This window comes from Anser cygnoides, chromosome 6 (genome assembly GCF_040182565.1).
Source record: "Anser cygnoides isolate HZ-2024a breed goose chromosome 6, Taihu_goose_T2T_genome, whole genome shotgun sequence".
Taxonomy (NCBI): domain Eukaryota; kingdom Metazoa; phylum Chordata; class Aves; order Anseriformes; family Anatidae; genus Anser; species Anser cygnoides.
The window spans coordinates 26,921,151-26,948,283 of NC_089878.1; the positions used below are offsets into that span (position 1 = coordinate 26,921,151).

The 27,133-nt window shown below is 42.5% G+C and overlaps 1 protein-coding gene across 2 annotated transcripts in view; it reads left to right on the top strand.

Annotated features, from left to right (window-relative positions):
• Positions 1-27,133, top strand: part of ADCY5 (adenylate cyclase 5) — a 217,085-nt gene that overhangs the window by 139,125 nt on the left and 50,827 nt on the right. For both annotated transcript variants that reach the window (XM_013171234.3, XM_013171235.3), the window contains exons 4-7: positions 15,788-15,899; positions 16,112-16,239; positions 20,597-20,755; positions 21,778-21,919. In XM_013171234.3, coding sequence (XP_013026688.3) covers positions 15,788-15,899; positions 16,112-16,239; positions 20,597-20,755; positions 21,778-21,919 — 541 coding nt within the window. The remainder of the gene's footprint in view (positions 1-15,787; positions 15,900-16,111; positions 16,240-20,596; positions 20,756-21,777; positions 21,920-27,133) is intronic.

Genomic DNA, 27,133 nt, shown 5'->3' on the forward strand with positions numbered 1-27,133 from the left:
AGGACGTTACTAGGACAACCCTCGTTCTTCTGACAAGCACTTAATTTCAGCTATCTCCAAGGCCTGGCAGCCCCATACATCAGTGCTGAATGCAGTAGCAAGTTGGAGAGAGGCATTGTGACATCCTGGGATGTGAAGGAGATGAGAGACATATGTCACGGAGCTTGTGGGATGTTTGTGTAGCAGGCAAAAATGACAGGAAAGACCAAAAAGCCTTGGAAAGCAATGAGCAAATTTAGCAATTGTTAGCAATGGCTGGAGAAAAGGCAATGAGAAAATGGAAAAAAGCCACGTACTATTTTAGATAGTGGGCGGTTATGTGCCATAGTGGTGCTGGTGGAGAGCCTCCGACCCTGCAAACATGAACACCAATGTGCTGCTGCTTTCTGCAGGGGTTGTTTGCAAAGAATGAGCTAATAAGAATCAACTTGCAGAACAAAGCAAACAAAATTTTGGCTTCTGCTCAGGGGAACTGGAGCACTTCAAGTTACAGATCAGGCCACAACAGGAGCCAAATGGTGATCCATAAAAGTATAATTATTCTGTTTCATTTGGAGCCTTTTGTTCTGGATTATATTCAAAACTACTGTAAGCTCCTTTGTAAGATTTGTTTTCTTTCCAGGAAAGAGAAAAAGAGGCCTTTTGAGTTAATAGTTCTACTTTGTTTTAATTAAAAAGGAGGAAGAAACCACGTTTTCTGTGCCTTTCTTCCTTTAGAGTCTTGCCTTTTGCAGAGCAGCAGCCTGCAGGTCGCAGTTTAGGATGACAGGTCCGATGTAGGACAAAGTTGTGTCATAAAACGTAAATGGTAAGTGAAAATCTGTTTTGAAGATCCAGTGCTCTTTGTCATTTACAGCTGCAAACTGAGTAAAATTTTGTTACGGAAATCAGAAGCGATTACAAATCTCTTGCAAAGCCCACAAAGCCTGAAATTGCAGCTGTGACTTTCCTGCTGAGCTCCTTTTCCCTGGAAGTGCGTAATGATGGAAGGAATAAACTGAAAATGGCGTACTCTCCCAAAGCTTAAAAACAACTGGAAAAAAAAAAAGGAGGAAAAATAGTGTTGGCGATCAACTGTACAAAACTAAAGTTGTGTTTAAGTATGAAATGAGGAATTCTGGGGGGACCTGGGATTCTGAGAACAGCACAGGAGGGTGACAGCGTTTGCTCACCCATTGTGAAATGTCATCTCTGCTGAGAATCACGCAGGGCTGCACTTCTGTAATACAGAGTAACACCAAGTAACACCAACTTCATTAGCATTTAGTAGATCACTGTACTTCACTTACACCTATCCATTCCCTGGTTTATTTAAATTATTTTTTATGCGTTCTTTCATGTCTTCTTAGGTTATTTTATCTGCAGATTTAAGGATCATTTCTAGTGGAAGATCATAAAAGCTGTATTCTGTCAGTCTGTCATGTCCCGCAGCTTTTTATTTTTCTATTATAAATATGAGACCCAGAATTTCTTGGACTACTACTAACTGGACAAATTGTAAGCCATCTCACTGGATAACGCGCACTGCTGGGAAGCACCTCCTTGCATTTTTTAGGGCCTTCCACTCACAAATCCTTGTGTGAGTGTCCACGGCTACCGCTCAGCCCCATGGGGCAGGCTGCGGGTGGCTGCTTCATTTAATTTGACTAGGTAGAGAGGCTGATGAGAGCTCAGACGTTCCTGGCTCCTGTTACAGAAGCATCCTAATGAGCAGCCCACGAGGGCTCTGCTCTGGCCAGGCTGCAGAGGGGCAGTGCAGAGGCTGCAAGCGGGGAGCGTGCGCAAACACTCGCGCTTTGTGCTGGGAGCCGCTCACGATGCTGTGGCTGCAAAGGGACTCAGCGCTAAATTACAGGGTGGAGACCCAGAGAAATTAATGAATTCAGTTGATATTCGGGGTGACAGAAAGTAAAACGCCAAAGTAGTGAGGGCCCGACGAGACACAAGGGATGAGGCATCCCCTCCTCATCTGGGAGCGCTGAGGCTCGACCCACACGCCTGTGCTGGGTATCCAGGCTCAGTGTCCCCATGTGCAAGAGGGCATCTGAGGCCACATCATCTAGGAGAAGTGCTAACCAAACGGGGAGTCCTCATTTTCTTTTGTGAACTCTCCTTTTTTAATACAAAAGAATGAAACCCTGCAGCAGCGTCTTGAATCCCACTGTCCCATGTCACGGGGAGCACCGTAATCAGCAGGGCAGAGCGTGGTGCTGCCTGCCTCTGCCTCTAATTATTCCAAGTATTTTATACATAATGAGCAGCTGCAGCACGAGGTCCTGAGGGCAACCTTGTTTCTTATCCAATATAGCCCGTTGTCCAGTTCAGGCTAGATTCAGGCAGAGAGAAAATCAGACCTGTATTTGCTCCCTTCTGTCATGCAGGGGGGTCTTAACAGACAGGTTCCTTGCTTGCCTTCTCTCTCCATTTATTTATATATAGCAGGCTTTTGCAGAATATCAAAGAATACAGGCTGCAAGTCACTGTGTGTGCTCCTGTTCCTTAAAGATGTGCTGGTGTGCTGGGGAGTTTTAGCTGGCTGCAATATGGGTTCCCAGCAAAGATTTGGCAAGAGTCATCCAGCAGGCAGCGCGGATGTGGTAGGGATGTTCCTAAATGCGGGACACATCCTTTTCTGCTGTAGCTGCTGACTTAGCCTGAGCCCTGTCTGTATTTCTCAGTCAAAAAAAAAAAAAAAACAAAAAAAAAAAACAGTCAACTATGCCTGTAAAATGCTAATATGAGGCTCAGACTGAAGTGAAAATTCATCCGCTGGGGTTTTGCAGCCTCCCTAGTCCTTGATTAACCACAGAGTGTGCAAAGCAAGCAGGAGGGGCAGAGGCCAGTGTGATCCTGGGGATGATTTGCTTTTGCGTTTGACCACTGTTAACTTTTGTCCGGTCTGTTTGTAAGGACTCTGCTGACCGGCTGTTGTCAGCAGGATTTTTTTTTTCAGTTGCATAAGGACTGGGAAAACAGTGTCTGTCTGACTCTGCCACAGTGAATGGCTTTCAAGTTAAGCCGTGGCTGCAGTTATTGTGCTCTAGCCGTGACACTATAAATAAAGTTATTAACAGCAATATGTAAATGGGTTTCTATTTTTGTCCTCTGTATTGTTTGCAAAATCTAGGGCAGTTATTCAGTAAGAATCATCTGCTGTTTAGCACTGAGCCTACCAGCATTTGATGCTGTGTGGGCTGTTGCTTTTTTTTTTTTTTTCCTTTGCCTTTCTTTCTTTCTTTGCACTGGCTTTTAGAATCCAGCTCCTTTGCAAGTTTGTTTATTGTGGTATATAAGAAATAGAGGAGCTGTGCTAAGCATTTTCAGGCTTCCGGAGAGTGGCTTGGTACTTAAGAATAGAGAATCATCTCTTGATATCTGAACTATAGGAGCATTAAAAACAGCTACACAAACATCAAATACCACAGCTGCTATTTGCCTTAGTGTGCATCTTGCAAATTCCAGTTTGTTCAGACATCTTCAGTTTGTGTTTCCTTCCGCTCCCCTCCCGTGGCTCCAGCTCAGGCTGGAGACGCGTGCCCTCCTCGCTGGCGCAGACCCCGCGGGAGGGCACAGTCGCGTTGTTTTAGAAACACTTCCCTACTGTCATGGCTACTCCTAACTGGAAGGGCAAATTATGCTAATCCGAGGCATCTGTTTAGGAACCTGAATGCATCTGTGCTGGGGACAGCGGCAGTATTGCCTTGCTGACTAGCGGATACACTGCACGGCACATCGCAAGCGTGGCTAAGGCACGCCGGCTGAAGACCTGCACACACCCTTCAGTGCACCACACAAGGGAGCTTGTTCAAACTTCTTCCTGCTCTGCACATCTATCTAGCTCTGGCTTCCCCGAATCCCCTTCAGAGGAAGCCCCAACCTGCCTGTCCTGCACCTCATTAGCCACAATTTCGGTGCCAGCTGTGCTGGCTTGCAGACAGGCATGTGTCCTCTGAACGCCGTTCGATGCAGCGCTGAGAACAGCCATCCTAGAGCTGAGCCACCAGCAGGCTGTGTCTCCTGTTTCACTCCTAACATGCAGTGGTGGTTAGTTTTATGGTATATATATCAGATGAACGTATAGCAGCGGTTTGAGGTTGTGACAGCTGCTATTGTACACTGGACGGATCCTTTCAAACGCCTGGCACTTTATTTCATTTTTTGTTCTTTAATCTTCCAGCCGAAATTTTTGCTACTCTAAAGGCTTAGAAAGTAAGCAGAAGTAAGCTAAACTGGTTTAACATAGATGTGGAAAGAACCAGACCAGTAACTTTCCTCCTATTTTTACACTTTGATGTACATTACCATAAATATTTAATAAGTGGTCCCCAGGGTGACTTCCTATGCTATAGAAAAGATCTGGTCAGACTCTATTGATTTTATTGGTATTAGTTCAGTGGTAAACTAATAACTGTTTACAGGAACTTCATTTGGAGATGATATTTTGTGAATATTGAGAGTAGGAAGCAAATGGCTTAGTGAAATATCTTAATGCATTAACACAGAAATGAAATTTTCCAATGGAAAATGCAAGAGAAAAGCCATTTCTTTATATGCAGATCTATTATTCCAGTGATGGCAATTACAGTAATTCTCTGAAATCAAGTTAAAATTACATGCCTGCTTCATTATGAGAAGAAACCACTGATTGCAAAAATCAAGGGAGATTCGGCTGAAAGTTAAAAAGACATCCACAAGCAGCGGGCAGCCCTGCCTCACCGTGCTGCCTGCTGCAGCATCTCAGGGGGAAGGCTTTGTGCAGGTGTTCTTGGGATTCACGAGGTCAGGATTCACATTCCTGCTTTGCCACAGTGTTCCCATGTGACTGACCCCTGTTATCTATCTTCTTTATATACCGTGCTGCTGTCTGGGTGAAATTGTGTGGCGTTGCTTTCGTAGTGCTGGTGAGAGAGTGGAAAGATTTGTGGGGTGCTTGCACACTGTGCTCATGGACCCACATTTGTTTTCTCTGTCTGCACACCCTTCCTCCTAAGTGCCTTTGAGGCTTGATACGCGCATACGCGTTTAGTGCCAACATTGCTGCAGGCTGTAATATGTCACATCTTGTCAGCCATGGTCTGTTTGTTTGGGTTTTACACCAACTGGAGTGGGAGTCAATCTCTTTAGTCTGTTTTCTCATTTATATTTGTAAAAAACAAATTTTTTTTTTCCATTATTTCCTCTTATTAGCCATTACCTAATGCTGGTTTGTTTGAAGACTTCATGCACTTATGAAGCCCAAGATACAGTGGTCCATTTTATTTTATGGAGAAAGAAATTGGCAGAGGCAGATAAGTGGCCACAAAGTCAAATGACAGGCAGTCAAAGATGAGACTCAAGGTGTCTTGATAGCTTGTATCTTGACCAGCATAATGAAACAAAATTGCTGTAAATGGTGTTTTTTGGTTTTTTTTTTATTTGCATACGTAATCTAAAGGCCATAATGTAGATTTAAGACTAATTAGCAGGTACAAAATGACATCTATATGCAAAGTATTTGGAATATGAGGTCAGTTAGGGAATGAAGAGGTGCATGAAATTTAATGTTCCATGTTCAGAGATGATCTTTGCATAGAAATATGCAACTTAGTGAGCTCACCTATACTGATTGCCTCAGAAGGGGAAGTTTTTTTACTGCTGATATTGATTGCACAGTATTTCATTATATTTACATTGCTTCTCCACGGCAGCTGGAGTCTTCTGTGTCACCAGAAGGAAATGCAGCTATATGTCTGCTCAAGTGTCATTGATCTGTTGCGATGTGATAGTAGACTAATATCAAACTATTAAAAAGAGAAGAAAAAAAAGGAAAAAAAAACTTAAATTTAGATTGTAGTCCCCATAAAGTTGGGAGAAATTTACTCATGACTTGAGCATATCTATTCATTACTGGTTCTTATCAGATAAGAAATATTAATATAGTGCACAATAACCAGATAACAGGTTCAATTTCCTGCAGGGTTTTTTCCTTTTCATTTAATTCTGAAATTACCGCCAATCCCCCTTCTCACTGAACGTATCATGTGTTTTATTATTAAATTTATTATCAGGTTTGTTTATTAATTAAGAACAAGATGATCTCTCAATTAATGAGCCGAACCATTTTCTTTGGTCAGCCATTTTACCTTTCAGAACCCCTAACAAAGAATTATGTCTTAATTTAAAAGTTCTTCTCCTTTGATGTTGCATTGTTGTTTCTCAGAAAAGTGGCCATTAGGAAGCATTCATGGTTAAGTTTCTCTGTATAACTTGGGTTTCTGTTTACAGTCTCACTGATGTCATTTAAAAAACGCAAACACTCGATTACATTTAAAAATATAAAAATGAGGAGGCAGCAAGTCAGCTCATGTTGGCTGTTCCAGAAAGGGTGGTAAGATTCATGTGTCTTTTCTCCAGCAATCAGTTCTCCCAACAAATGGCCACTTCAGTGTTATCAACCTGGTAAGCTCCCAAACACGAATGGTAATTGCCTGTACAGAAAATTGCATTGCTTGTCTGTTTTCTGCTTATCTGTGAAACATTCTGAGTATTTTTGTACCTAGTCTGTGTCCTTGGAAAAAAAGCAGATTACTATAGCAAAGGCATAGTTGCTCCTTACTGATGTAAGTTATGACATTTATATTTCAGTGCAGTGTTTTCATTATGTCATCACTTTTCAGAGGAAAAAGTAGAAGACACCCCAACTTACAGACCTGGCAGAATAAATAAATCACCAAAGGACAGGATGCTGGGGAAGTTAGTGGAGGCAGTGAATAAGTGAGGATATGTTCAAGTGATCACTGCATGCAGAATTCCTGCAGCTTTTTGGGTAGGGAGTGCAGAAGTATCATTATTTTGGTATCCATGATACCAGGGAAAAACAGAATGCGATCTGACCAGGTATGAAGAGCTCATTCTTTCAAAAACAAAGACAAAGAACCAAGTAATATATAACAGAAAACACTCCATACTTGATTCAATACAATTTACTCCATCTCTACCCCTTATGCCTAACCCAGTATTTCAAGATACACATGTGAAACTGTTAACTGTCCATGCCAGAACTTAATACTCTCTTGCCTTCTCTGACAAGTGACTCACTGATTGCTGGCACTCAGCCTCTATGCAATAGAGCATGCTTTATTTAATATTTAAGTTCTGAGTTTTTTCTTTTTCCTGTTGCACTGCTTCTACAGCATTGGTCACTCTTGCAAGCAGTCCTCTTGAAGGAGGGCAGGCAGGAACAGCGCCAGACTCCTACAGCTGTGGTGGTAATGGATAGTCCCTTCTTGCAGAACGCTCCTAGCTCTGACTTCCTTCTTGTTGGTTTTTGGCAGGATTTTGACATCAAAAATTGCTCTAAGGCCAGAAAAGAGATTCCGAAAATGCTCACAGCAAAAAGCATGCCTCAAGTTTGAAAACCAGAAAATAGCATGACTTCTCCTTTTTGTTTTATATACAGTTGTGAACTTCAGGCTGTCTTGAGAGACAAATGAATCTGAGATTTATTTTGGTGAGGGTTGGATCCAGCTTCAGTTTGAACAGACCTGCCAGCTGGTTTGCACTGGTCAGGAAGGCCTGGGTGAGTCTGGGCTTGCTCTAAATGGTTATTTATTCAGCTATACAGTAGATAAGACTCCTTTGCACCAAGTGTGTCCTTAGACTTTTCCTTCCTAAGCTTCCTCAGAGATGGAACGGATTTGGCATCCTTCTCACTTTCGTGTTTTTCCCCTGACCTCAGTGATTGGACATACATTTCTCATTTCCATCAGTTCCTTCTCAGACACTTGAAAAAGTCCCTCCTTAACAACCCCAAATCTCATTTAGGCTGCTTGGATTTTCTTTTCGCTGTTCAGCAGACAGCAGCATGTAATTTGGCTTGTGATGATGGAGTAATAAGATTCCTTCCACTCATCTGAAAGACATCTATAATGTGCTCCACCTATAGTTTGGCAGATAGCCACTGCATATCTTTATTTGTTTTGCCTTTCCCAAATAGTTTTTCTTCCCAACAGGCTATTTATTGCTCCTGTTCCCAGTGAAGAATCAATCTGGTTAAATATAGCCTGCTGAAATAGGAAAATCTTTTAACTCGAGATGTTTAGAGGGAGAGGATGGCAAGTTTTTCATGTTTAAAATTAAAAATGAGTACTGAAGCTGCTTAGCTATAAGTAATTTCTGATAATTGGGGTTGCTACTCATGCTTGTAAACTGCAAACCTATGAAGGTCATGGAAAAACTTTTCCCTGTGTGACTGGTGCAGTCTTCCCCTTCTGCTTGGTGATCTCAGAATCTTATTTCCTGCACTGGCAGTGAAGGGCAGACCACAGGTGTCGAGTTGAGGAGCACTGACCATGGTGGAAAATGCCGTGCCGTTTTTCTCAGCAGCTCTTGGGAGCATGAGGAGGGCTGGACGCTCTCAGCCTGACGTTCCCAGGAGCACACTGCTAAAGCAGACAGCACGAAAACCACAAATGCTGGGAGTTTGTGCTGGTTGTATCCATCTCCCATCTGTGTCCCCCAGGCAGCTCTAACCTCCACTCAGTAATGCTCATCTGAGAGCAAACATTGGAAAATCAAGTAAATGGAGGGTTCTGCAGTTGGTATCTTTGCAAATGAGCCTTGGTCATCCGCAGGGGCTCTGCGGATGGCAGTCCGCACATTACCGCTGATGTCTCCAGAGCCATCTGGTCTCCTGCTTTTATGTCGGTTCTTTCTCTGTCACGAGCTTCAGTCGGTATGGCCTTGCAGAGTGAACTTCTGGAGTATGGAATGTGGTTTTGGTTTACATTTGCGGCTACTTTGGAAGAGCGACAGGGGCTTTCTGCCTTAACTCTTAAGAAAACGGTAAAAAGGCCCACAGTTTTCTGGGCTTTTGTTTTGGTAGGGTTTTTGTGTACATTTCTTCCCGGTTACTGTATTCTCTCTTTCTCTCAAGCATTGCTTTGCTTATCACAGCATTTGTGTATGTACGTGCCTTCTCACCCTCTTGAGCAAGTGGGAGCCAGCAAGGCTGGTCCCAAAACAGAGCACTGTCGTGGTGCGTGGCCGAGTCCTGCTTCCCACGGGGGAGCCGTGCCAGCCGATGTGTCACTGAAGTGCTACGGCTCAGTTACCAGAGGTGATTCCCAACAGTAAACGGATCTTCTGCAAAATGACCATAGAAGTTTAGGAAAGAGAGAGTTTATCTTTTTACTGTTGTTGTGTTGGTTCTTTGTTGTTGTTTTTTCCATGACTGTAAGAAAGGGAAATATTTTAACTTCTGTTCTGTCTGATGTCCTGCTGTTCTGGAGAATGTTTTTGGTATTACTGAGGCTAAGACCTTACCCTGTCGCGTAGACATCCCTAGAGAGCAAGGCTGACGTGCTGTTGAGACATGAGTAAATCTGGAGGTAGCAAGCAGCCTTTGCTGGACCAGTCACTGGGCTGTTCGTCATCGCAGTGATCTGTGTGGGCCACTTCGCCCTCCTTACGTGGGCTGTGCTGCCCTTAATGAGGCTTGTGTTGCTTCACCTAGACATGCTGCCCGCCTGTGGTCCATTTGTACTGAGTCCTGCATCTGCTGCTGCAGACTTGTCCTCGGTTTGGTTTGGTTTGGTTTGTCCTTTTGTTGTTGCTGCTGTTAGATTCTTGAGGGAAAGAGTGTTATGAGATTTTCTCACTTTCCAGAAGGTGAAATCCTTTGCGTGCATAAGATATGTGCATAGAAAAGAGCACACAAAGCATCTCCATGCCATCCCATCCCCATGGGGCTATAGCAAGGAAAGAGAAGACTGGGTGCATCTTGATACCAGATCTATTCTGAGAACTTCTAGAACTTATCGCTATGCAGAACAGCTTTTGGGCTTCCACTGCTGGCAAAGAACTCGCGTAAATGAATGTCCAAGTGCAAAAATTGACTCATTTAGCAAACTGCTCAAGAGATACTCAAAAGCTGTCTACATATGGTTCTGGTCAACTGGCTGTAGATGGCCTTGCTTGAGCAGGGGATTGGACCAAATGATCCCCAGAGGTCCCTTCCCACCTTGGCCATTCTGTGAATCTATGCAAACTTTGGTGTTAGGAGCCTTCTGCTGAGAGTTTTGTCATCTTTACCTCAGTACATCCCTCGTTTTCCTTCCTTGTTTGTAGTATCACTTAATAACATGCAACACCAATAGCAGTGGGTGGTGGTGCAGAATAACAGCAGCATTTTTGAGACACCATCCTCACCAATTAGCCTGGTGAATTCACGGACATGGACATGCTGGGTGTATAGCAAATGACTTTCTCTTGTTACACCTTTGCTCATGAATGCAAATTAGCGAGCTTCTACTTAGTGAGTGATGGTTATTTTGTTATGGTACATTAACTCTTCCTTTTCTTTTTAGGTACCATTCATTGCAGTAAAATACCATGGCTTCTATTCACATGCAGTTGGATGCACTTAGCTGTTTTTATGTCATTAAAGCTCACCGAGTCTGGGGTTTTGTTGTTTCCCATGCAGTGCCTGTGGTGTTCAGTTTCCAGTAACACATGGTGTTTATATTCATGACTGGCATTACCGTTGTGATGGTGATAGGGTTTGTGTTTCTTGCCTTGCTTGATTTATGTTGTGGCTGGCGTGCATGGCACGCACATGTCTTGAAATAGAACACGACTGTTTTTTGTGTTTTTGCATTAAAAGCACTGATGATTTCATTTAGCATTTTGAACAATCCTGCATTTGCAGGGGAACCTGGCTGTGTTGTGTCCCTCTTTCAATAACTCTACTAGCCTCAGATATCTAAGGCTGCACTTCAAAATCACTCTCTGTAGGTGTTTGTGATTTTTAAAAAATTCATGCGAGTTTCCTGCTTCCCACTTTTTGCTTAGCTCTTCCTAATCCTTACATTCTTGGCTTTCTGGCAAGATCTGTCCCCTTGCCGTGCTCTTGCTAAGAACCTCCTTTGCCATCCGTAAGATGCTGCAGTGCTTCTGCCTCGGGGTCTGTTAGCAATGCAGTCACAGCAAGGATTACCTGAGTTACAGGAACCAGTTTTAAATGATCTGCAGTGGTGGAAGGGGCAGGGGGACGGACCTGGCACAGACATCAAGGGCAGGCAGGCAGCAGGCTGGCCTCTGTGCAGAGGGGAGGACGGCAGGATCTGGAAGCTGCTCGAGCTCCTTTTCATCTTTCCTCTCCAGCAGCCGTGAGCCATATAGGGCAACAGGCACAGAACTCAGCTTGTCTTGTACAGCTATCAAGTCTTGAGCCAGTCCTTGATGGAAATAGGAGCTGAAATAGGAGCTTAGGAAAGTATTCACCTCTACCCTATAACACAATTTGTGGTACTTTTCGACCTAAATTAAATAAAAATAATTTTTGAGAAACCTTGTAAAATGAATGTTAACTCCCCATTTCTTGTCCTGCCTTCCCAGAACTAAGTCATTTTTTGGTCTTTTTTGAGGTCATACCCTGGTTGCTGCTGGACAAAACCCAAATCAGATGGTAACTCTGAAGTCAGCGATGAAGTGGAAAATATATCAAGAGCTCTGAAGCCATTACAACATTTTAATTACTTGCGAAATGGGTTTTTCCACACAGCAATAGCCTTCAAGATGAAGGGACCGGGACTCTTTGCTGATAATAGTGGCTGAAGCCCAAACTGCAGATTGTGTGGTCAGTCCCTTCCAGTCAGCTTCATTTAATAGTCTTTCTAAACCACTCATTTATCTCATGATATTTTATAGCTGTAAGAATCATTTCATTTGACCTTTTGTTGACCACTGTCATTCACCCCAAATTTTGGCACAGGGAAGGCCGATTACTGGCATTATGCTCCCACCAGCAAGGAAATGCCTTGCCCTCTGAAGACTGACAAATAGTTGGCTTGAGTTGTGCCCTTTGGCACAATCATCCATCACCAGTGTCCTTTAATAAAATCACCTCATTGCTAAGGGGAGCTTGAATTGAAAGGCTGAAGTGAACTGGGGGCAAGGACCTAAGGGTGGGGGGAAGCTGTGTGGGGAAGGCTTCTAGGCAAACTGGCCAGACTGGGAGATGTTCCTGCAACCTCACTGTGCATTGAGGGTGTAAGGAAAACGAGTAGGCTGCTTTTTAAAGAAAAGCTCTTGCTAAACACAAGATGAAGTTCATGTGCTGTTCTCTGGCAGCTGTTTTAAGAGAAATATTTTGTTTCTAGTTTTTGCTCGGCTGTTGGGTATTTTGCAAGGAGGAGGGTGAATTCCAGGGTCACTGGGGTTAATAACAAAAGGAACAGAAGTGGCACAGCATGGCACCTCTGATCCCCATTCCTCCCTTGTGGGCTGTTAGCAGTGTTGGGAGCGAGAAACCCAGTTGTTGTCTCTGCTGCTGGAGCAGTGCTAGCAGGAGGGTGCTCAAGGAACACATGAGGCAGGAGGAGGAAAACGTGATTTGGTGGCTTTCAGAGCTCTTTGTTGGCAGCAGAGGACAGAGAGGCTTCAGGCTGGGTTCCTGTCTGAAAAGGCTGTTTTCTCTGACGGTTTTTTGCTGCTCCTTCTCCACTCTGCTGCCACAAATGTGTCTCTTCCCTCCCTGTCTTCCATTCCCCGTTCACTGCTCTGTCCTCTGCCATCTCCCACGTGGTCGTTTCGGTCCCTTGATGAGATTCTCTGTCCCCTGCAACCTGTGTGCCAGAAGAGGGACAGTGAGAGCCCAGGCAGCATCTTCTGCTGGCTCAGTGGCTTAGGTATGTGCTTGCAGGGCAGATCTTACATCTGTCTCAAACCTGTAAAGGAACAGGCTCAGGCGCTGCGAGAGGTACATATGCCAGCTGTCATGGAAGAGGGGAAGGGGATGGACTGTGCTCAGTGCAGGTAGATGCTTCTTGTTAACCACAGAGCACAAAAACTGAGTCATATGAAGGGCTTACTTAACATGCAACCAGTTCTGAGCAGGTTTCCATACAAACAGCAAAAGGCACATGCCAGATGAAGCTCTTCCCCTTACTGCCAAGCATCATGTCCATGTTCAAGACTGTGAAGAGACTGGAAGCATCTAAACAAGTACTTCCAATTCATTCCTTTACTTTAGATAAGCCGAACTTCTTTTTTCTTGACTTCCCTCTCCAAAATGATAAAACTAGCTTTGTTGAAATTATTTCACACGCCCCTCTTTCCTCAAACAAAACACACATCCAGAGAAGCATCTCGTGCAGTACATGTTGGCTTTCTAACAGAGACATCAGAAAATGTTGACTTCCAGATATTGCTACCAGCTCGTGTGCAAAATGCCTTTCTGCGTCCCATCACGCAACCTTTCCAGGTTTTATTCTCATAATAAACCCTTCTGTAGTTGCTTATAATTCTAGTTTTCCAAAACTTGTCCAGAGCACTGCATGTGGAGCTGCAACCGTGCTGTCCTTGGAAGAGCAAGCTGAGGATCAAGCCGACGAGATAGCTGCTGAATTTGAACAAAGAGCAATTTGCTGGTCACCTGCAGAGGGTTGCAAGTCTGAGAAAATGTTGCAATCAAGTAGTTTTAACTTGAAAAGGCATAAATCTGTAGGTAGGTTCGCTCCGTAGGTCTCTGCTGATTACTCCATTTGCCTAGGTGAAAATATTGCCGCAATTTAACTTCTAGGAATATCTGATCCATTTATCTGGCATAATAGTAACAGTGAAAGGAGGGCAACCTTCGGTCATTTATCTGTGTTTATTAGGACACTGCTGGCACTAATTTTCTGATTCAGGCATGAGGAGTCAGCTCGGTGCCTCCACAAGTGAGGAATTTGCAATTTGTCCCATGCTGGAACAGGAACAAATTCTCATCCCTCTGAATGAATGAGTTTGCACTGGTTTTGTGCATTTTTTATGTTGTGTCTTTTGTGCTGGACACATAGTCCACTCTTAAAAAGTTAGCAGTCGTGTTAAAGAAGTATTATTTAGAGTTTCAACAAGATACATTTTGTTACTGCCACAAGAGCTGGAGAATTTTCCTCTTTCTATGTTTCATATGAAAACATACTTAAGTTGCTTAGTGAGCAATACAGACATCTCTAAGATTTCAGTAGGTTTCAAGTGTATTTCTTTAGGAGGTTTACTTCTGTTTGTAAATATGTGAGATGGTGATTTATTTTGTGTGTATTTTGTCAAGTGTTTTTAAAAATGGCAAAGTATATTTTGATTCAGACATCCTTGCATTCCTCTTTTGTGTTTTTCTTGTACATTTTCTCTCCAGTCAGGCTAGCAAAGAAATATTTAATGCAATATGTTTGGCTGATGATTTATTGGAGTTGAAATGTAGAAAAATATGAAAAGCATGCCAGAATTGAAAAGTGTTTCAGCATTTTTGCAAAAAAATGCTTGTGAAAATATTTTTGTTGTCTTTCCTTCTTGTCTGAAGATGTTGCAGGGAATTATCACTGAAAACATAGCCTCTGCAATTGCCTAAAACATGTTAAGAGTTCTATTTTACAAAGAGGCAATTTTAAAGTGCTTGTTATTTACACTTTTATTTCTTTTTCTATTCAAGTACAGCTTGATGCAACTTCAGAGAAGATATTTGCTAGTTGAAAAATGTTCTAATAGAAAAAGATATACAAGTATAGCTTATGAATTTTATATTTATTTCAATGCATGTGCATATATACATTTTATCTTAGATCTGCATAGACATAATCTGGTGCTTATTTTACTGAACAGCTTCAAATGTATCATAATAACTATGTTTGATTACAAATCAGTGTTTCCAGTGTTGTAATTGTCCCTCACACAGAATTGTTTTCCAGTTAAAAAATGATTAATCGAAATCAAAGAATCATTACTAGTACAAATAATTTTTCAAATCATTCCATGCTGCTTTCAGAGGGCTTTCCTGGCCATTCCTCAGCTGATGCTAGCGATTCAGTGTCCCTGCTGCAATAGCAGAGGTTTCCTCAGTTGGCTGCAGAAAGCCGGGCGATGCCTGGCTGCAGCTGTCCGAGAGGAGCTCCTGAGCCTGTAGGGGTATGTTTGTGTAAAGCACCTCAGGGGCTAAAATTAGAGCGGAGTAAATCAGCAGAGATTTCCTTCTCCAGTAAATGAAGAGCATTAAAAGCTCACTGGCAGGTCCTCACCTATGTACGGTGGTGAATCGTGGCAGGACACGGCAGCCAGCCCTGCTGTGCCCAAGCCTTCGCCCCGACAGCACGTGGTGCTGTTGTGCCTGGCTTTGCTCACCGAGAGCTTTGTAGGAGTGTGTGTCCACACATGGTATGGGCAGGGTGCTGCCAGCCCCGGGGCTCAGGTGTGAGCGTGAAAGCCCACCACAGAAGCAGGAGTGAAAGCTGTGGGAAGCAGGCTAAGTGTATTCACTAGAGAGGGAATTTATCTGTTGGCTGCGCTTTGGAGGAGGAGGAAGCAGGCAGAGGGATTTTCATGCAGCAGAGTAGAGAAAAGAGCAATGTTATTGAGCTGAGAGATTGAGGAATGTGAAGAAAATGGTAAGTGTTGGTTTTCTGGCTGGGCTAACCTGGTCATTGTGTAGGAGAGCCTGGTTCTTAATAATGGTCAGTAGTATTATCACACCACCACCAGCTCTCAATGTACTATACAGTTTCTGGGCACAGGGTTGGGGGGAAGAGAGGATTGTAGGGTTTTCTGGCCCTTTCTAAACTCTGTAGGGGAAGAGGTCATGTCCCTCAGGGCTTTATGTGCAATAGAGACTGTAACATAGATGGTATTGGGGGTGCTCATCTCCTTGCTCCTGTAGGACTGGGACACCCCTATTTCACACGTCTCCCCATCCCTGGACTTCTACCCCAGATCTTACACAAATATCAGCAACAAATTTTATGACACTTTCATTTTTTTTCTCTTTTTTCCCAAGCATCCTCTTTGCAGACATAGAGGGTTTCACAAGTCTGGCCTCCCAGTGCACTGCTCAGGAGCTGGTCATGACGCTGAACGAGCTCTTTGCCAGATTTGATAAGCTAGCAGCTGTAAGTTTTCTTTTATAATTCTGATATATTTTTTTTCCTGTTGCAAGAATGACATACTGTGCTGGTTCACTGGATTTCTGTAAATATTCACTGCCCTAAAAGGCAAGCTATTACAAGCATGAATATAAGCTGAATATTTCTCTCTCCTTTATTATTACTTTTTCTTTTTCTTTCTTTCTTTCTTTTTTTTTTTTTTTTTTTTTTTTTTTAAGGAGAACCACTGTTTACGTATCAAGATCCTGGGTGATTGCTATTACTGTGTGTCCGGGTTGCCAGAAGCAAGAGCTGACCATGCACACTGCTGTGTTGAAATGGGAATGGATATGATAGAGGCCATCTCGTAAGTACCATATTCCCCATGGAGAATTTCAGAACGAATAGCAAGTTAGATCTTCTGTACTTCAGTAGCAAGGTAGCCAAGCCAGGGGACTGATGCCAGCAGAGAGAGAGAACAGCTGGAATGAGAAAACAGAATGCAATAAAGATTTCACAGTAGAAAGACAGACATTTAAGTCCGTTACAGCCACGTGGAGATCAGAGCTCAATCTCCTGATGAGAAAGGCAAAGGTTACTGTAGTTAGTAGGAGTCTCATTCCCAAAGGAGGATTCCAGTGAATTACAGAAATATGAAATCAGAGGATTAATAATAACTTCATTAAATTTCAATCACTCTGCACTTATCTGTCTTTAAACCAGCTTTTTACTCACCTGACAATTCCCCTGCTGAGGTCTGTCTTCTCTAGTTTAACTAATCCTTAGCCAAGTGTTCTGACACCAAATGGGTTAGATCCAATGCTTTCTGAATTTAGACAAATTAATTATTGAGGAAAACCACAAGCTTGGTCTGGCACAAACTGAGACAAATCCATAGTGCTTTTTACTTTATTTCTCTTTCCTTACTCATCTTTGGATTTTTCTTTTAAAATCCATTATGAAGATTTGCCTGTTTCTAAGGTCAAACTAACAGTTCTGTATTTGTCCAGACAATCTCTTTCTTCGGAGAGTGACAAGCATGAGACCCATATCTAATAATATTACTTGGAGGACTGCACACAATATTGAATATTCTTTGCATCGGATGTAAGCTTTCACATTCCAGTTCTTTAGGAATGCAGGGAAGGGATATTTATTTCATCATCATGAATGAATGTGAGTTTAGGCACAAAGTTGAGTGAGCTTTGGATGGTAACTGAGCTGACCTTAGTATCTACACCATCCTTAGTGTGCAGAGACTCTGCTTTTTCTTCCCTTCTATTTTTTTTTTCTTTGTGAAAACAGCTTCTAAAGTACCCATGGTACTAACATGAGAGATCTTTATGCAGTTCTCCTCTCATTCTGTTCGGTAAATTGATCGAGATTTCACTTCATCTTGATAACAACTAGAGGTACCTATTTGATGAGCTTGATACAGAACCTCCTTATAATTTGGATTTCTGCAAGGACACAAATAGTCACCCACTTTTCAGCCTCATTTTCTCCACACAAATACGTAGTTTGAAGAGCAGCGTTTTCTACTAGGAGACCTCATTCAAAAAGCAGTGTGCAGCAGCATTCCCTTGCTTTGTATACAATGTATGCTGTCAGTACTTACTACCTCTTCTTTCCTGGTCTAAACTGTTGTTTTGCATTAGTCCCCTTTTGGGCCTTGAATGTAAAATGCAAAATAAAAACAGTTGCAAGTAGCCCTTGAAAGTACGCTGTTTCTTCAATGTGAAGTACACTTAAGTGGCAGGTGACAAAGTATCTTGTTGAACACAAGAAGCAGTGATTCTTATCAAACCAGCCCTATAAAGAAAATACTACGTACATTAACCAGAAGCGTCTCACTTTCTGCAGTAGTTGGCTTGATGAAATCCATGGACCTTGACATGTTGCTCTGTAACCCCCACAAGGCTGGGTAACACCTCAGATGTGTAGGCTTCATTGATTAACTGCAACCCACCTCACCTTGAAATAAACTGAGCTGAAGTGCACTCAGCGTTTGTTTACAAATAGCTCTTCAGCAGCCTTTAAAACCGGTTTCCCACTTGATGTGCAATTAATGCGTTTAACAATCTTATATCTTATTAAGTCTGGAAGGTGACACTGTTCTGCTTGTCTCTCCGTCCCCCTCTTCCTCCGACCTTAAGGATCAGGACAAGAGGTTTTACAGTTAAGGTTACAAATATCTACTGAACATTCACCTGCAGGCTTTGCCAACATTGGGTCCTGCTTGTCTCATTTCATCTGTACTCAACTGCAGGGCATGTTATCCCAGATCAGAAAGAGAATCATAGAATCATAGAAGTGCTCGGGTTGGAAAGCACCTTAAAGATCATCTAGCTCCAACGTCTCTGCCATGGGAAGAGACACCACGCACCAGAGCACCAGACCAGGTTACCCAGGGCCTCCTCCAACCTGGCCTTGGACAGCTCCAGGAAGGGGCATCCACAATCTCTCTGGGCAAGCTGTTCCAGTGCCTCACCACCCTCGGAGTGAAGAAATTCCTCCCGACATCTGATCTATATCTCCCTTCTTTTAGTTTAAAACCATTCCCCTTTGTGCTGTCATTATCTGATTGAGCAAAGAGTCACTCATCTATTTTATAAGTCCCCTTTTAAGCACTGAAAAGCCACAGTGAGCTCCGCCGGGAGCCTTCTCTTCTCCAGGCTGAACATCCCCAGCTCTCTCAGCTTTTCTTCATAGGAGAGGTGCTTCAGCCCCTTGATCATCTTCGTGTCCTTCCTCTGGACCTGTTCTAACAGCCCCACATCCTTCTTGTGCTGGGGGCCCCAGACCTGGACGCAGCACTCCAGGTGGGGCCTCACAAGAGCAGAGCAGAGGGGGACAATCCCCTCTCTCCACCTGCTGGCCATCCATCTGTTGATGCAGCCCGGGATGCAGTTGGCCTTCTGGGCTGCAAGTGCACACTGCTGGCTCATGTCGAGCCCTTCGTCCACCAGAACCCCCAAGTCCTTCTCTGCAGGGCTGCTCTCAATGAGTTCTTCTCCCAGTCTGTGCTCATCTCTGGGATTGCCCCGACCCAGGTGCAGCACCTAGATAGAATTATATTCATTTTACTGCCAGTATAAATCAACTTAAAAAACAAACAAACAAAAAAAATAAGACTATTCCTTTTGTCTATAAGGGGTGACCAAGCTTGTTTATTTGCTGCCAAGTCTGACAAAAGTCACCTTCTCATCCACGACCATACTGGGAGAAGTACCCTTGTCTTGTGGCATGGCAGAGGGTGCAGTGGGGTTTGTAGCACTCATGCAGGGTGTTCCTCCTCCCTCCCCAGTGCTGCATGCACGCTTCAGCTGCTGTTGTCCTTGCAAAGCTAATGGCTGCAGCTGCATTTTCATTACTCCAGTTCCTGTTGCTTTCTAAAGTGATGTGGTCAGAGCTCTTTCAGTTCAGAAGCCTGTGGTGCCTTACCCATATGGAGCTTCCCTTCTCTCTGCCAGAGAAGCTTTGCAGCTTGTTAATAAAAATAATGGATGTCACTTCAGCTGGTAGATAATGAACCATAAAAAGATAGGGATTGTAAGGACAAAGGAATTCAAAGTATAGCTCCTAGCTGTTTCAAAGAGAAGTGGTCTTGAACAACTTTAAGGGGCATATTATACTGCAAGGAGTGATCTAGAATCCAAAATTGGTCTATCTTTAATCATTCATTTTCATCAATAGCTAAAGCATAAATTTTAGATCTGTGTTGATGTTAGGAAGTTAACAGGACTTATGTGTCCAGAGGATGTAATTTAGAAAGGACTAGATGAACCTGAAGACCAAAAAGATTGAAATCTTGTAGATACAATGTATGACTTCATGCTTCGAAGTACTAACAACACAAAGGAAAGGACTGTCCTATGTAATAATGTGGGTGAATTTCTGCATGGAACATGGCCGTTCTGGAAATTATGTGACCAGCAATAATGAGAAGCAGAGTTGTTCTGATGTCTTCATCAAGACTTTCCCCTACCCACATTCCTGAATGTATTTTCCATGTGAACAACTCTTGAAGTTAACTTTTGCCCTAAAAGGGCAAAACCCACAAAGTATTCCAGCAGTCATTTTGGGAGTAAACAGGGCATCCAAGACCTCATTAAAATCAGAGTTTGAGTATTTGTAGCTGCCTGTTTGGAGTGACTGCAATAGATGTGGTTCTCTGGTTTTGCTGCTCTGACTGCAGCTGTAAACCCCGTTCAAGCTTTCCAACGGCAGTGGGGTATTTCACACAAATATCATATTTCATCTGTGGAACAGTTGATGCCTGGTGCCATACAGACAAATTAAGATCTCTGAAATCATTTCCTTTTTCTTTTTGAAACATGCTATTACTCTTAATGATGCTGAGTGCAGGCAGGTTATGTCCAGCTTTGGTATGGAAATCAAAGACCAATGCTTTACTCTTTTCACTGTCCCCAGAGAAATTTTTTTTATGAATTTTCAGCTTGGCCATAAGTTCAGAGGACATGCGTTTACTCCAAGGGGTCCCCTAATCTAATTACTACTCTGCTTGCTCAGCCAGGCCATCCAAGTACAGTGCAGCCTGTCTGGTTTTGTTTTGTTGTCCTGTTATGGTGGATGAGAAACACTGTGTGTATACATGAATAATTTATAGGTCGTTATGGATTTCTGTATTCTGGGCGCAAGTTTGTGTCACCAACTACAAGTGTGCAGTTCTTAGTGTTATCCTTTTCCCATATCTCTTTCAGATTAGTCCGGGAGGTGACAGGAGTAAACGTCAACATGAGGGTTGGAATCCACAGCGGGAGAGTTCACTGTGGGGTCTTGGGCCTTAGGAAATGGCAGTTCGATGTGTGGTCAAATGATGTTACGTTAGCCAACCACATGGAAGCAGGGGGCAAGGCTGGGTAAGTTGCTTCTTCAAAGCTGTCATGTTAATCCGTGCGTCGTTTTGTGTCTGACACTTCACAGTGAGGTGTGGAAATGGGAGACAGAGGTTCAGGCAGACTGTGTGCCTGCTGCAAAATGAGCTGTGGATATAGCATTTTAAACATATACAGATGTTAGCGAGGTTATTCAGTTCCATGTCTACATGTCTTTGGTTACAGAAAGACTACAAAATCCCAAGATGGGCATATTCTTCTGTGGTAAGAAATGAATTCCTTCTCTGTGAAACAAAGCTGATAGCTGCAGCAGAAAGGAACAGGTGTGTGTGAACACAAGCAGAGCTGGTCATGGTTACAAAGAGATGTGACTGTATGTTAACAGTGCTTGCTGGAGAGCATCCCAGCTATTGCTGGATAATGTGAGAAGTGTTGTTTCAGACCAGCCTTTTGTTTTGAAAGATTCCTTTCAGAAAGCAGAATCAGTTCTTGTTTCACCACTGCATGGACCAGCTGAAGTCTGACTTGCTGCCAAGCTGTCCCGGGGAGATAATTGCTCTTTTCGTGTCTTCTCTGTTCTGGAAGAAAGTGCAAGACTATGGTACTTGGCAGGATACTTCTACAAGACACTCTTGTACCACAGTGATTAATGCGATGCAATAAAAACATACATGCTCCGGTATATATTACATGTGTCTGCTGAATAGACATATTCTTGTGAAGGGCCTGTGTTTGCCAAAAATACATATATACACATCTGCTGTGTGATAGGGTGAAGTGAATAGAAGAATGAGTGCTTTTTCTAAGGAGGTGCTTATAAATAGATGTGTAACATGCTTCTCTCTTTAAGAAGATGTCCTGCTTCCTCTAAAATAGATGAAACTCCTGTGCCACATCTGTAAGAGTCATAGCATGGCTAAACAACTTGTTTTTTATTGCCTGTTTGTTCCAGGACGTGGAACCTGTCACTGACAAGAACTGATCTTATAGATACATGATAACTTTTCAGAGGCTACAAAACTGTCTTGTCTTTTGTCTCCTTTAAGGCGCATCCACATAACAAAAGCAACCCTGAACTATCTCAATGGAGACTATGAGGTGGAGCTGGGCTTTGGAGGGGAACGCAATGCTTATCTGAAAGAGCACAGTATCGAGACCTTCTTGATTGTACGGTGCAGCCAGAAACGGGTAAGGTCAAACAAACTAATGCAGGTTTTAGATACTTTTAATAACAAGATGATCTCCAACACATCAAAGTAGAGTGAACACCAGCTTTTTTAGATGAATGAGGACTCTGTGCGTGCAAAGCAATTGAATGTCTGACCTTCAGTGGCAAAAACTCCAATTTCACTCTCCTCTTCCTGAGCTTTTGCATATGTCGAATGGAGTGTAGCCACCTTCTGCATAAAGTTTCTGCACCAAGTACTTTCTAGTTCTATCAAAAAATCTGTCCTGAGTTATTTTCAAAATCATTTTTAACAATGTTTTTAATGTAGATTTGTGTGGTGGTTTTTTTTTCTATTAATTTTGATACTTGTGCAAGTTCTTTAAGCAACGGATTAAAAACACAGAGATGTTTTCTCCATCAGATTACAAACAGAGTTGGTTTTGTCCATTGGCTCACCATGTTGCCATGAACATAAAATTTAGAGCAGTTCTTATCATTAATTTTCAGCCTTTGCTTCTGAAGATGGGAAAATCTGGCCCACTGTAATGATGGATGACCACTGTGACAATGGGATGAGATCATACCCATTGCTATGACACAGGTCAGCCTGCACATGATAAGGCTATAAGGGCACTACTGACTTGAACTTGCATCAAGTCAAACTCAAGCAGACTTCAGCCAATATATCTTCTTTTTATGATGCTGCCAATAACAGAAAATAGGTTGATGTTATTACTAGTTTGTATTCTTTTAAATAATGGTAGACTTTAATATTAGAAAAGAGCCTTTTTGGTCATCTAATTGAGCCTTCCCAGTAATATTTCTCTAAGTAATTTCTGCACTGTAGACACTGCTTTGCTATTCATATTACAGACAAACATATAAAGGTTGCTCCAAACTGAAAATCATTTAAAATGTTTCAGCATCTAAGACCAATTAAAGCTTCCCACAGCCATAAATATGGCCACCATGAGATTAAATGAGTAAGTATTTGTGACATGTTCCAATAGCATGGTTGCTATGAATAACTGTAACACCTATACAGAACTACTTTGCTACCATTGCCTCATTTCCTAAGAGAATAGAAGCCTCAAATCTCTTTAATGGATATTGAGTAAAAAATCTCCAAGAAAAACCCTTATCATCTGCTAAAGAGAGAAGCTGATGTTTTGGTTTCTATCTGCGCATAAAATAAATCTCATTAACAATTGTCAATCTTCAAAAGAGGATTAGAGCTTGCAGTGCAAGTTTATTGTTTTCTGAGCATCACTGCCTGTCAGTGGACCAGCTGATGTTTATACCTAAACCACTTCCTCATTGCTGGGTACAGTTAAGAACATAAACCAAAATACCCTTATGGTCAGACTCTTATCTCCAGAGGTGGAGAAGCTATATTGACTTGTTAAATCATGCAGTCACTGACTTGTCTGCATGTTCTTGTGGAGAACTTAAGGTTTCTCTGGAGAGAAGAGGAAGACTTAAGGAAACATCAGGATTCTGTTCCTTGCTATTGTAGACAAAACACTCAACAGAGAACCAAACCACTTGGGTTTTGACATAGTTCTTGAACACAGGGCTGTCTTGTGACTGGGAAACTGGAGAGAGACTCAAAAGATATGCGGATTCCATTCCGGAATTAGATTTTGGGGAAGTCGCATCTTTGTGCCTTGATTTTTCATGTGTAAAATAAAATGTTCCCTCCCCTTACCCCCCCTCTTCATTCCTGCATTCCTTCACTACTTTATCTGTATTTATTACAGCTCTGTTACGCAGTGTAGCCCTTAGCTGAAGCCTCCAGGCACTACTATAATGCTGCCGTAACATGCTGCATCCCAGAGTAGTTAAGAACTGGGACATGCGCATGGCCTACGTAATTATTGTGCTAAGTTGAAACGTAAAGAAATTGCTACCCAAGGTCATAGATCTTCATGTTTAGAGTTTGAGGGGCTCCTGGTTTGCCCATACTGCTGCAACTTTCTTGCTCCCATAGCCATTTTCTATCCCTTTGTGAGTAGTTTAAAGTTCACTCCCTCTATGAAAACTCATTTCACCTAATAGGAAAATCAGAAGCAAAAAAAGCTTTCTCCCATAGCCAGCTCAGTCTGCCTTGAATATTTTGCTAGATGCCAGGCAAAGTTCTAGCACTTCACTTTTTCCTTCCATTTCTGTTTCATTTTAATGACTTCCTGTAATGTATTTAGCCAGGTTTTCATTTGAGCCTGTTGCAGTAATGACCACAGAGTGTTCACCTAACTTAGTCGTGGGTTCCTGTGAGTCGTGTCTGGGTTCCTGCCACCCTCAAACATAAGCCACAGGATTTTCTCACTGTGCATGCCATTGTGATCCCAGCTAGCAGCATCTCTTCTTCTGGAGAAAATATAAATCATGTCTGTCTTTATTTTCTCCCTCTTGGGCCCAGGCAAGGGCAAGGGAAAAATTTCCCATACTCTGTGCTTGTTCTGTTCACATGGCTTTCATCTATCCTGCCCCTTATACCACTGGATGATGAAGGATATTTGTTTAAAATCTTGGCCCTTCCAGGTAGTAGCTTATATCAGGTTCTACTAAGAATGGTTTTTGATGGATGCTTTGGTAGAAGATTGTCCCTTGGATCCTGATTTCTGCAAGGTGATTAAGATATTTTAACATTTGCTTTGATCAGGCTGCCAGTTGCCTTCGTTTCACAACTGCACTAACTGTATACTTCTTGCAGAGAGTGAAAGGGGTTGTCCATGTGTAGTAGACCAGTAAATGAGTCTGCTCCCAGCTTCAAAACAACATTATTCGTTCTTCAGTTCAAGCAGTACAAACTCATGCCTGAGGGCCTTAGACGAAAACCCTGCTGTTAGTCCCGGTGTGATCAGGTACATCTGCATCATGCTTTGCAATTCTGATGCCTTTTCAGAAGCACAAACTGCTTAGTTGCAATTGGCATTGAGATAGTTCTTTCATCTTAAATGATGTTACTTTCTGAAACACCGACCTTTTGAAGCTGATATTTCTCATGCTTGGTCTCTGGATTTAGTAGAGCATGAATTTTAAACAGCTGTCACATCTGCACGTTCTAATAAGATTGGTCAGTAGGGAAGTACTGTTATTGACTTTGGATAGATATTAATACCTTAAGGTAGCAGTGAATAGAGAAGTGTTTTTTTTATATACATATGGGCCATCAGATCTTTTTTCCTAATTCTTTCTCTTATATGTACTGAGAAAATTACGTTGAAATGCTGAATGAATGAACACAATTATTAATATATATGTAAAGAAAGGAATTAAAGAATACAAAAAAAAATGGGAGCAGAAATGCAGTTTAATTAAAGGTATATGCTAGAGGATCTAACTCGTGGTGAGGATGATTTATATTATCCCAAGAGCAAATGCACAGGTGACCCGATTTACTGCCTGAGCTATTTCCCAGTTCACACAGGCAGTTTTAAATTACCCGAATACCTGGTCCATCAGTCCCAAATGTTGTCCAAACCCAACAATCTCGGGAGTTCCAGTGAATGCATAAAATGTAACAGCATTTATTTTCATACCCTTTCTGATTATTGTTGCCAAGGGGAGTCATAACTTTGAATTTCCTGTATTTTTTTGTTTGTTTTACTGTTTCAGCCATGAAATGAATTCATCATGTTAATGCCATTTCCTTGGCACAGAGTAAATGGGAGGAACATTTATCCAGTATTTTGGTTCCATGAACTCAGACTAACTCCTTTGAAAATAGCTTTTTTCCTTCTTAAGGATGCTGTTAACTAGAATATATTTATTTGAGATTTAGGAAAAAAAAATGCCTACATTTTGATCACTTAGGCTTTAAATAGCATCCCTAGAGATGGAAATGTAGTCCTTGATTTCCTTCTGATACACAGAAGGGTTGCTTTCTATTGAAAGAGAATAAACTGCAAAATTTTGAAATCCAGTCTGTTTAGGTTTCCCTTTCCTCATCTCTATTTGCAGATGTTTTCACCTTTCTGTTTGCACTCTCTTCTGATGCTCATTCTCTTGTGGGTAAGCACTTCCCCTGTAAAAAGGGCAGTGACAGAACTGCTGCTCAGATAGCCCAGAGCAGGAGTGACTTATTTCATTATTTTCAGTTTCTTAAACTAGCGTTTTGAAGCCCCATCCAACCTGGCCTTGAGCACTTCCAGGGATGGGGCATCCACAGCTTCCCTGGGAAACCTGTTCCAGTGCCTCACCACCCTCATAATAAAGAATTTCTTCCTTATATCTAATTTAAATCTACTCTTCTTCAATTTAAAGCCATTATGCTGCATCCTATCACTACACCCCCTGACAAAGAGTCCCTCTCCAGTTTTTCTGTGGTACCTTTAGGTACTGGAAGGCTGCTGTAAGGTCTCCCTGGAGCCTTCTCTTCTCTGGACTGAAAAATCCCAACTCCCTCAGCCTGTCTTTGCAGGAGATGTGCTCCAGCCCTCAAGGCTCTCAAGGCTGTCCATGTCCCTCTGGATGGCATCCCTTCCCTCCAGCATGTCGACTGCACCACTGAGCTTGGTGTCATCGGCAAACTTGCTGAGGGTGCACTCGATCCCACTGCCCATGTTACCAACAAAGACATTCCATAGTGCCAGTCCCAGTAGTGACCCCTGAGGAGCACTGCTTGTCACTGGTCTCCACCTGGAGACCAATTTCTTAAAACATTAAGAAAAGCAAAGTTTCTTAAAGCATGTAAGAAATGCATAAACTACAATGTAGACAGGAACATGTAACTGGAAAAAATCTCTTTGGCCATCAAATCTACTTCAGTGCTATTTGAGGTAGTGCTGTCTAATATGTATTTTTTGTTATCTGTCACATACTGCCAGTGCTTCTCTCATTAGCAAAGTCCGTCATTGCTGCACTGGTGCCAGATGTGATAAAGAAAAAATTAATAACAAAATCTGCCCTAAGACTAATCACTGAGCAACTCTACCAGTAACTTTCCTCCAGCCTAATATATCTTCACTCAAAGCCATCTGTTGCCCTTCCACTGTAAACCAGCTCTTCACCCAGCTTCTAGTTCCCCAGCTATCTTAGCCCCAGTCCCCAGCACAGCACTCTCACAAATATTGTATGGAAAAAACAAGGCCAGTGAGAGCTACTGTACTTTTCCTGTTTAGGAAAGCTTGGATGCTCTCAGGGCTGTTAATTCAAGCCCAGCATTTGCTGCTCTACAGTTCAGTGTCATGATCCCTGACTAAGTAGTTATTAAAAATATCTGTAATCGGAAC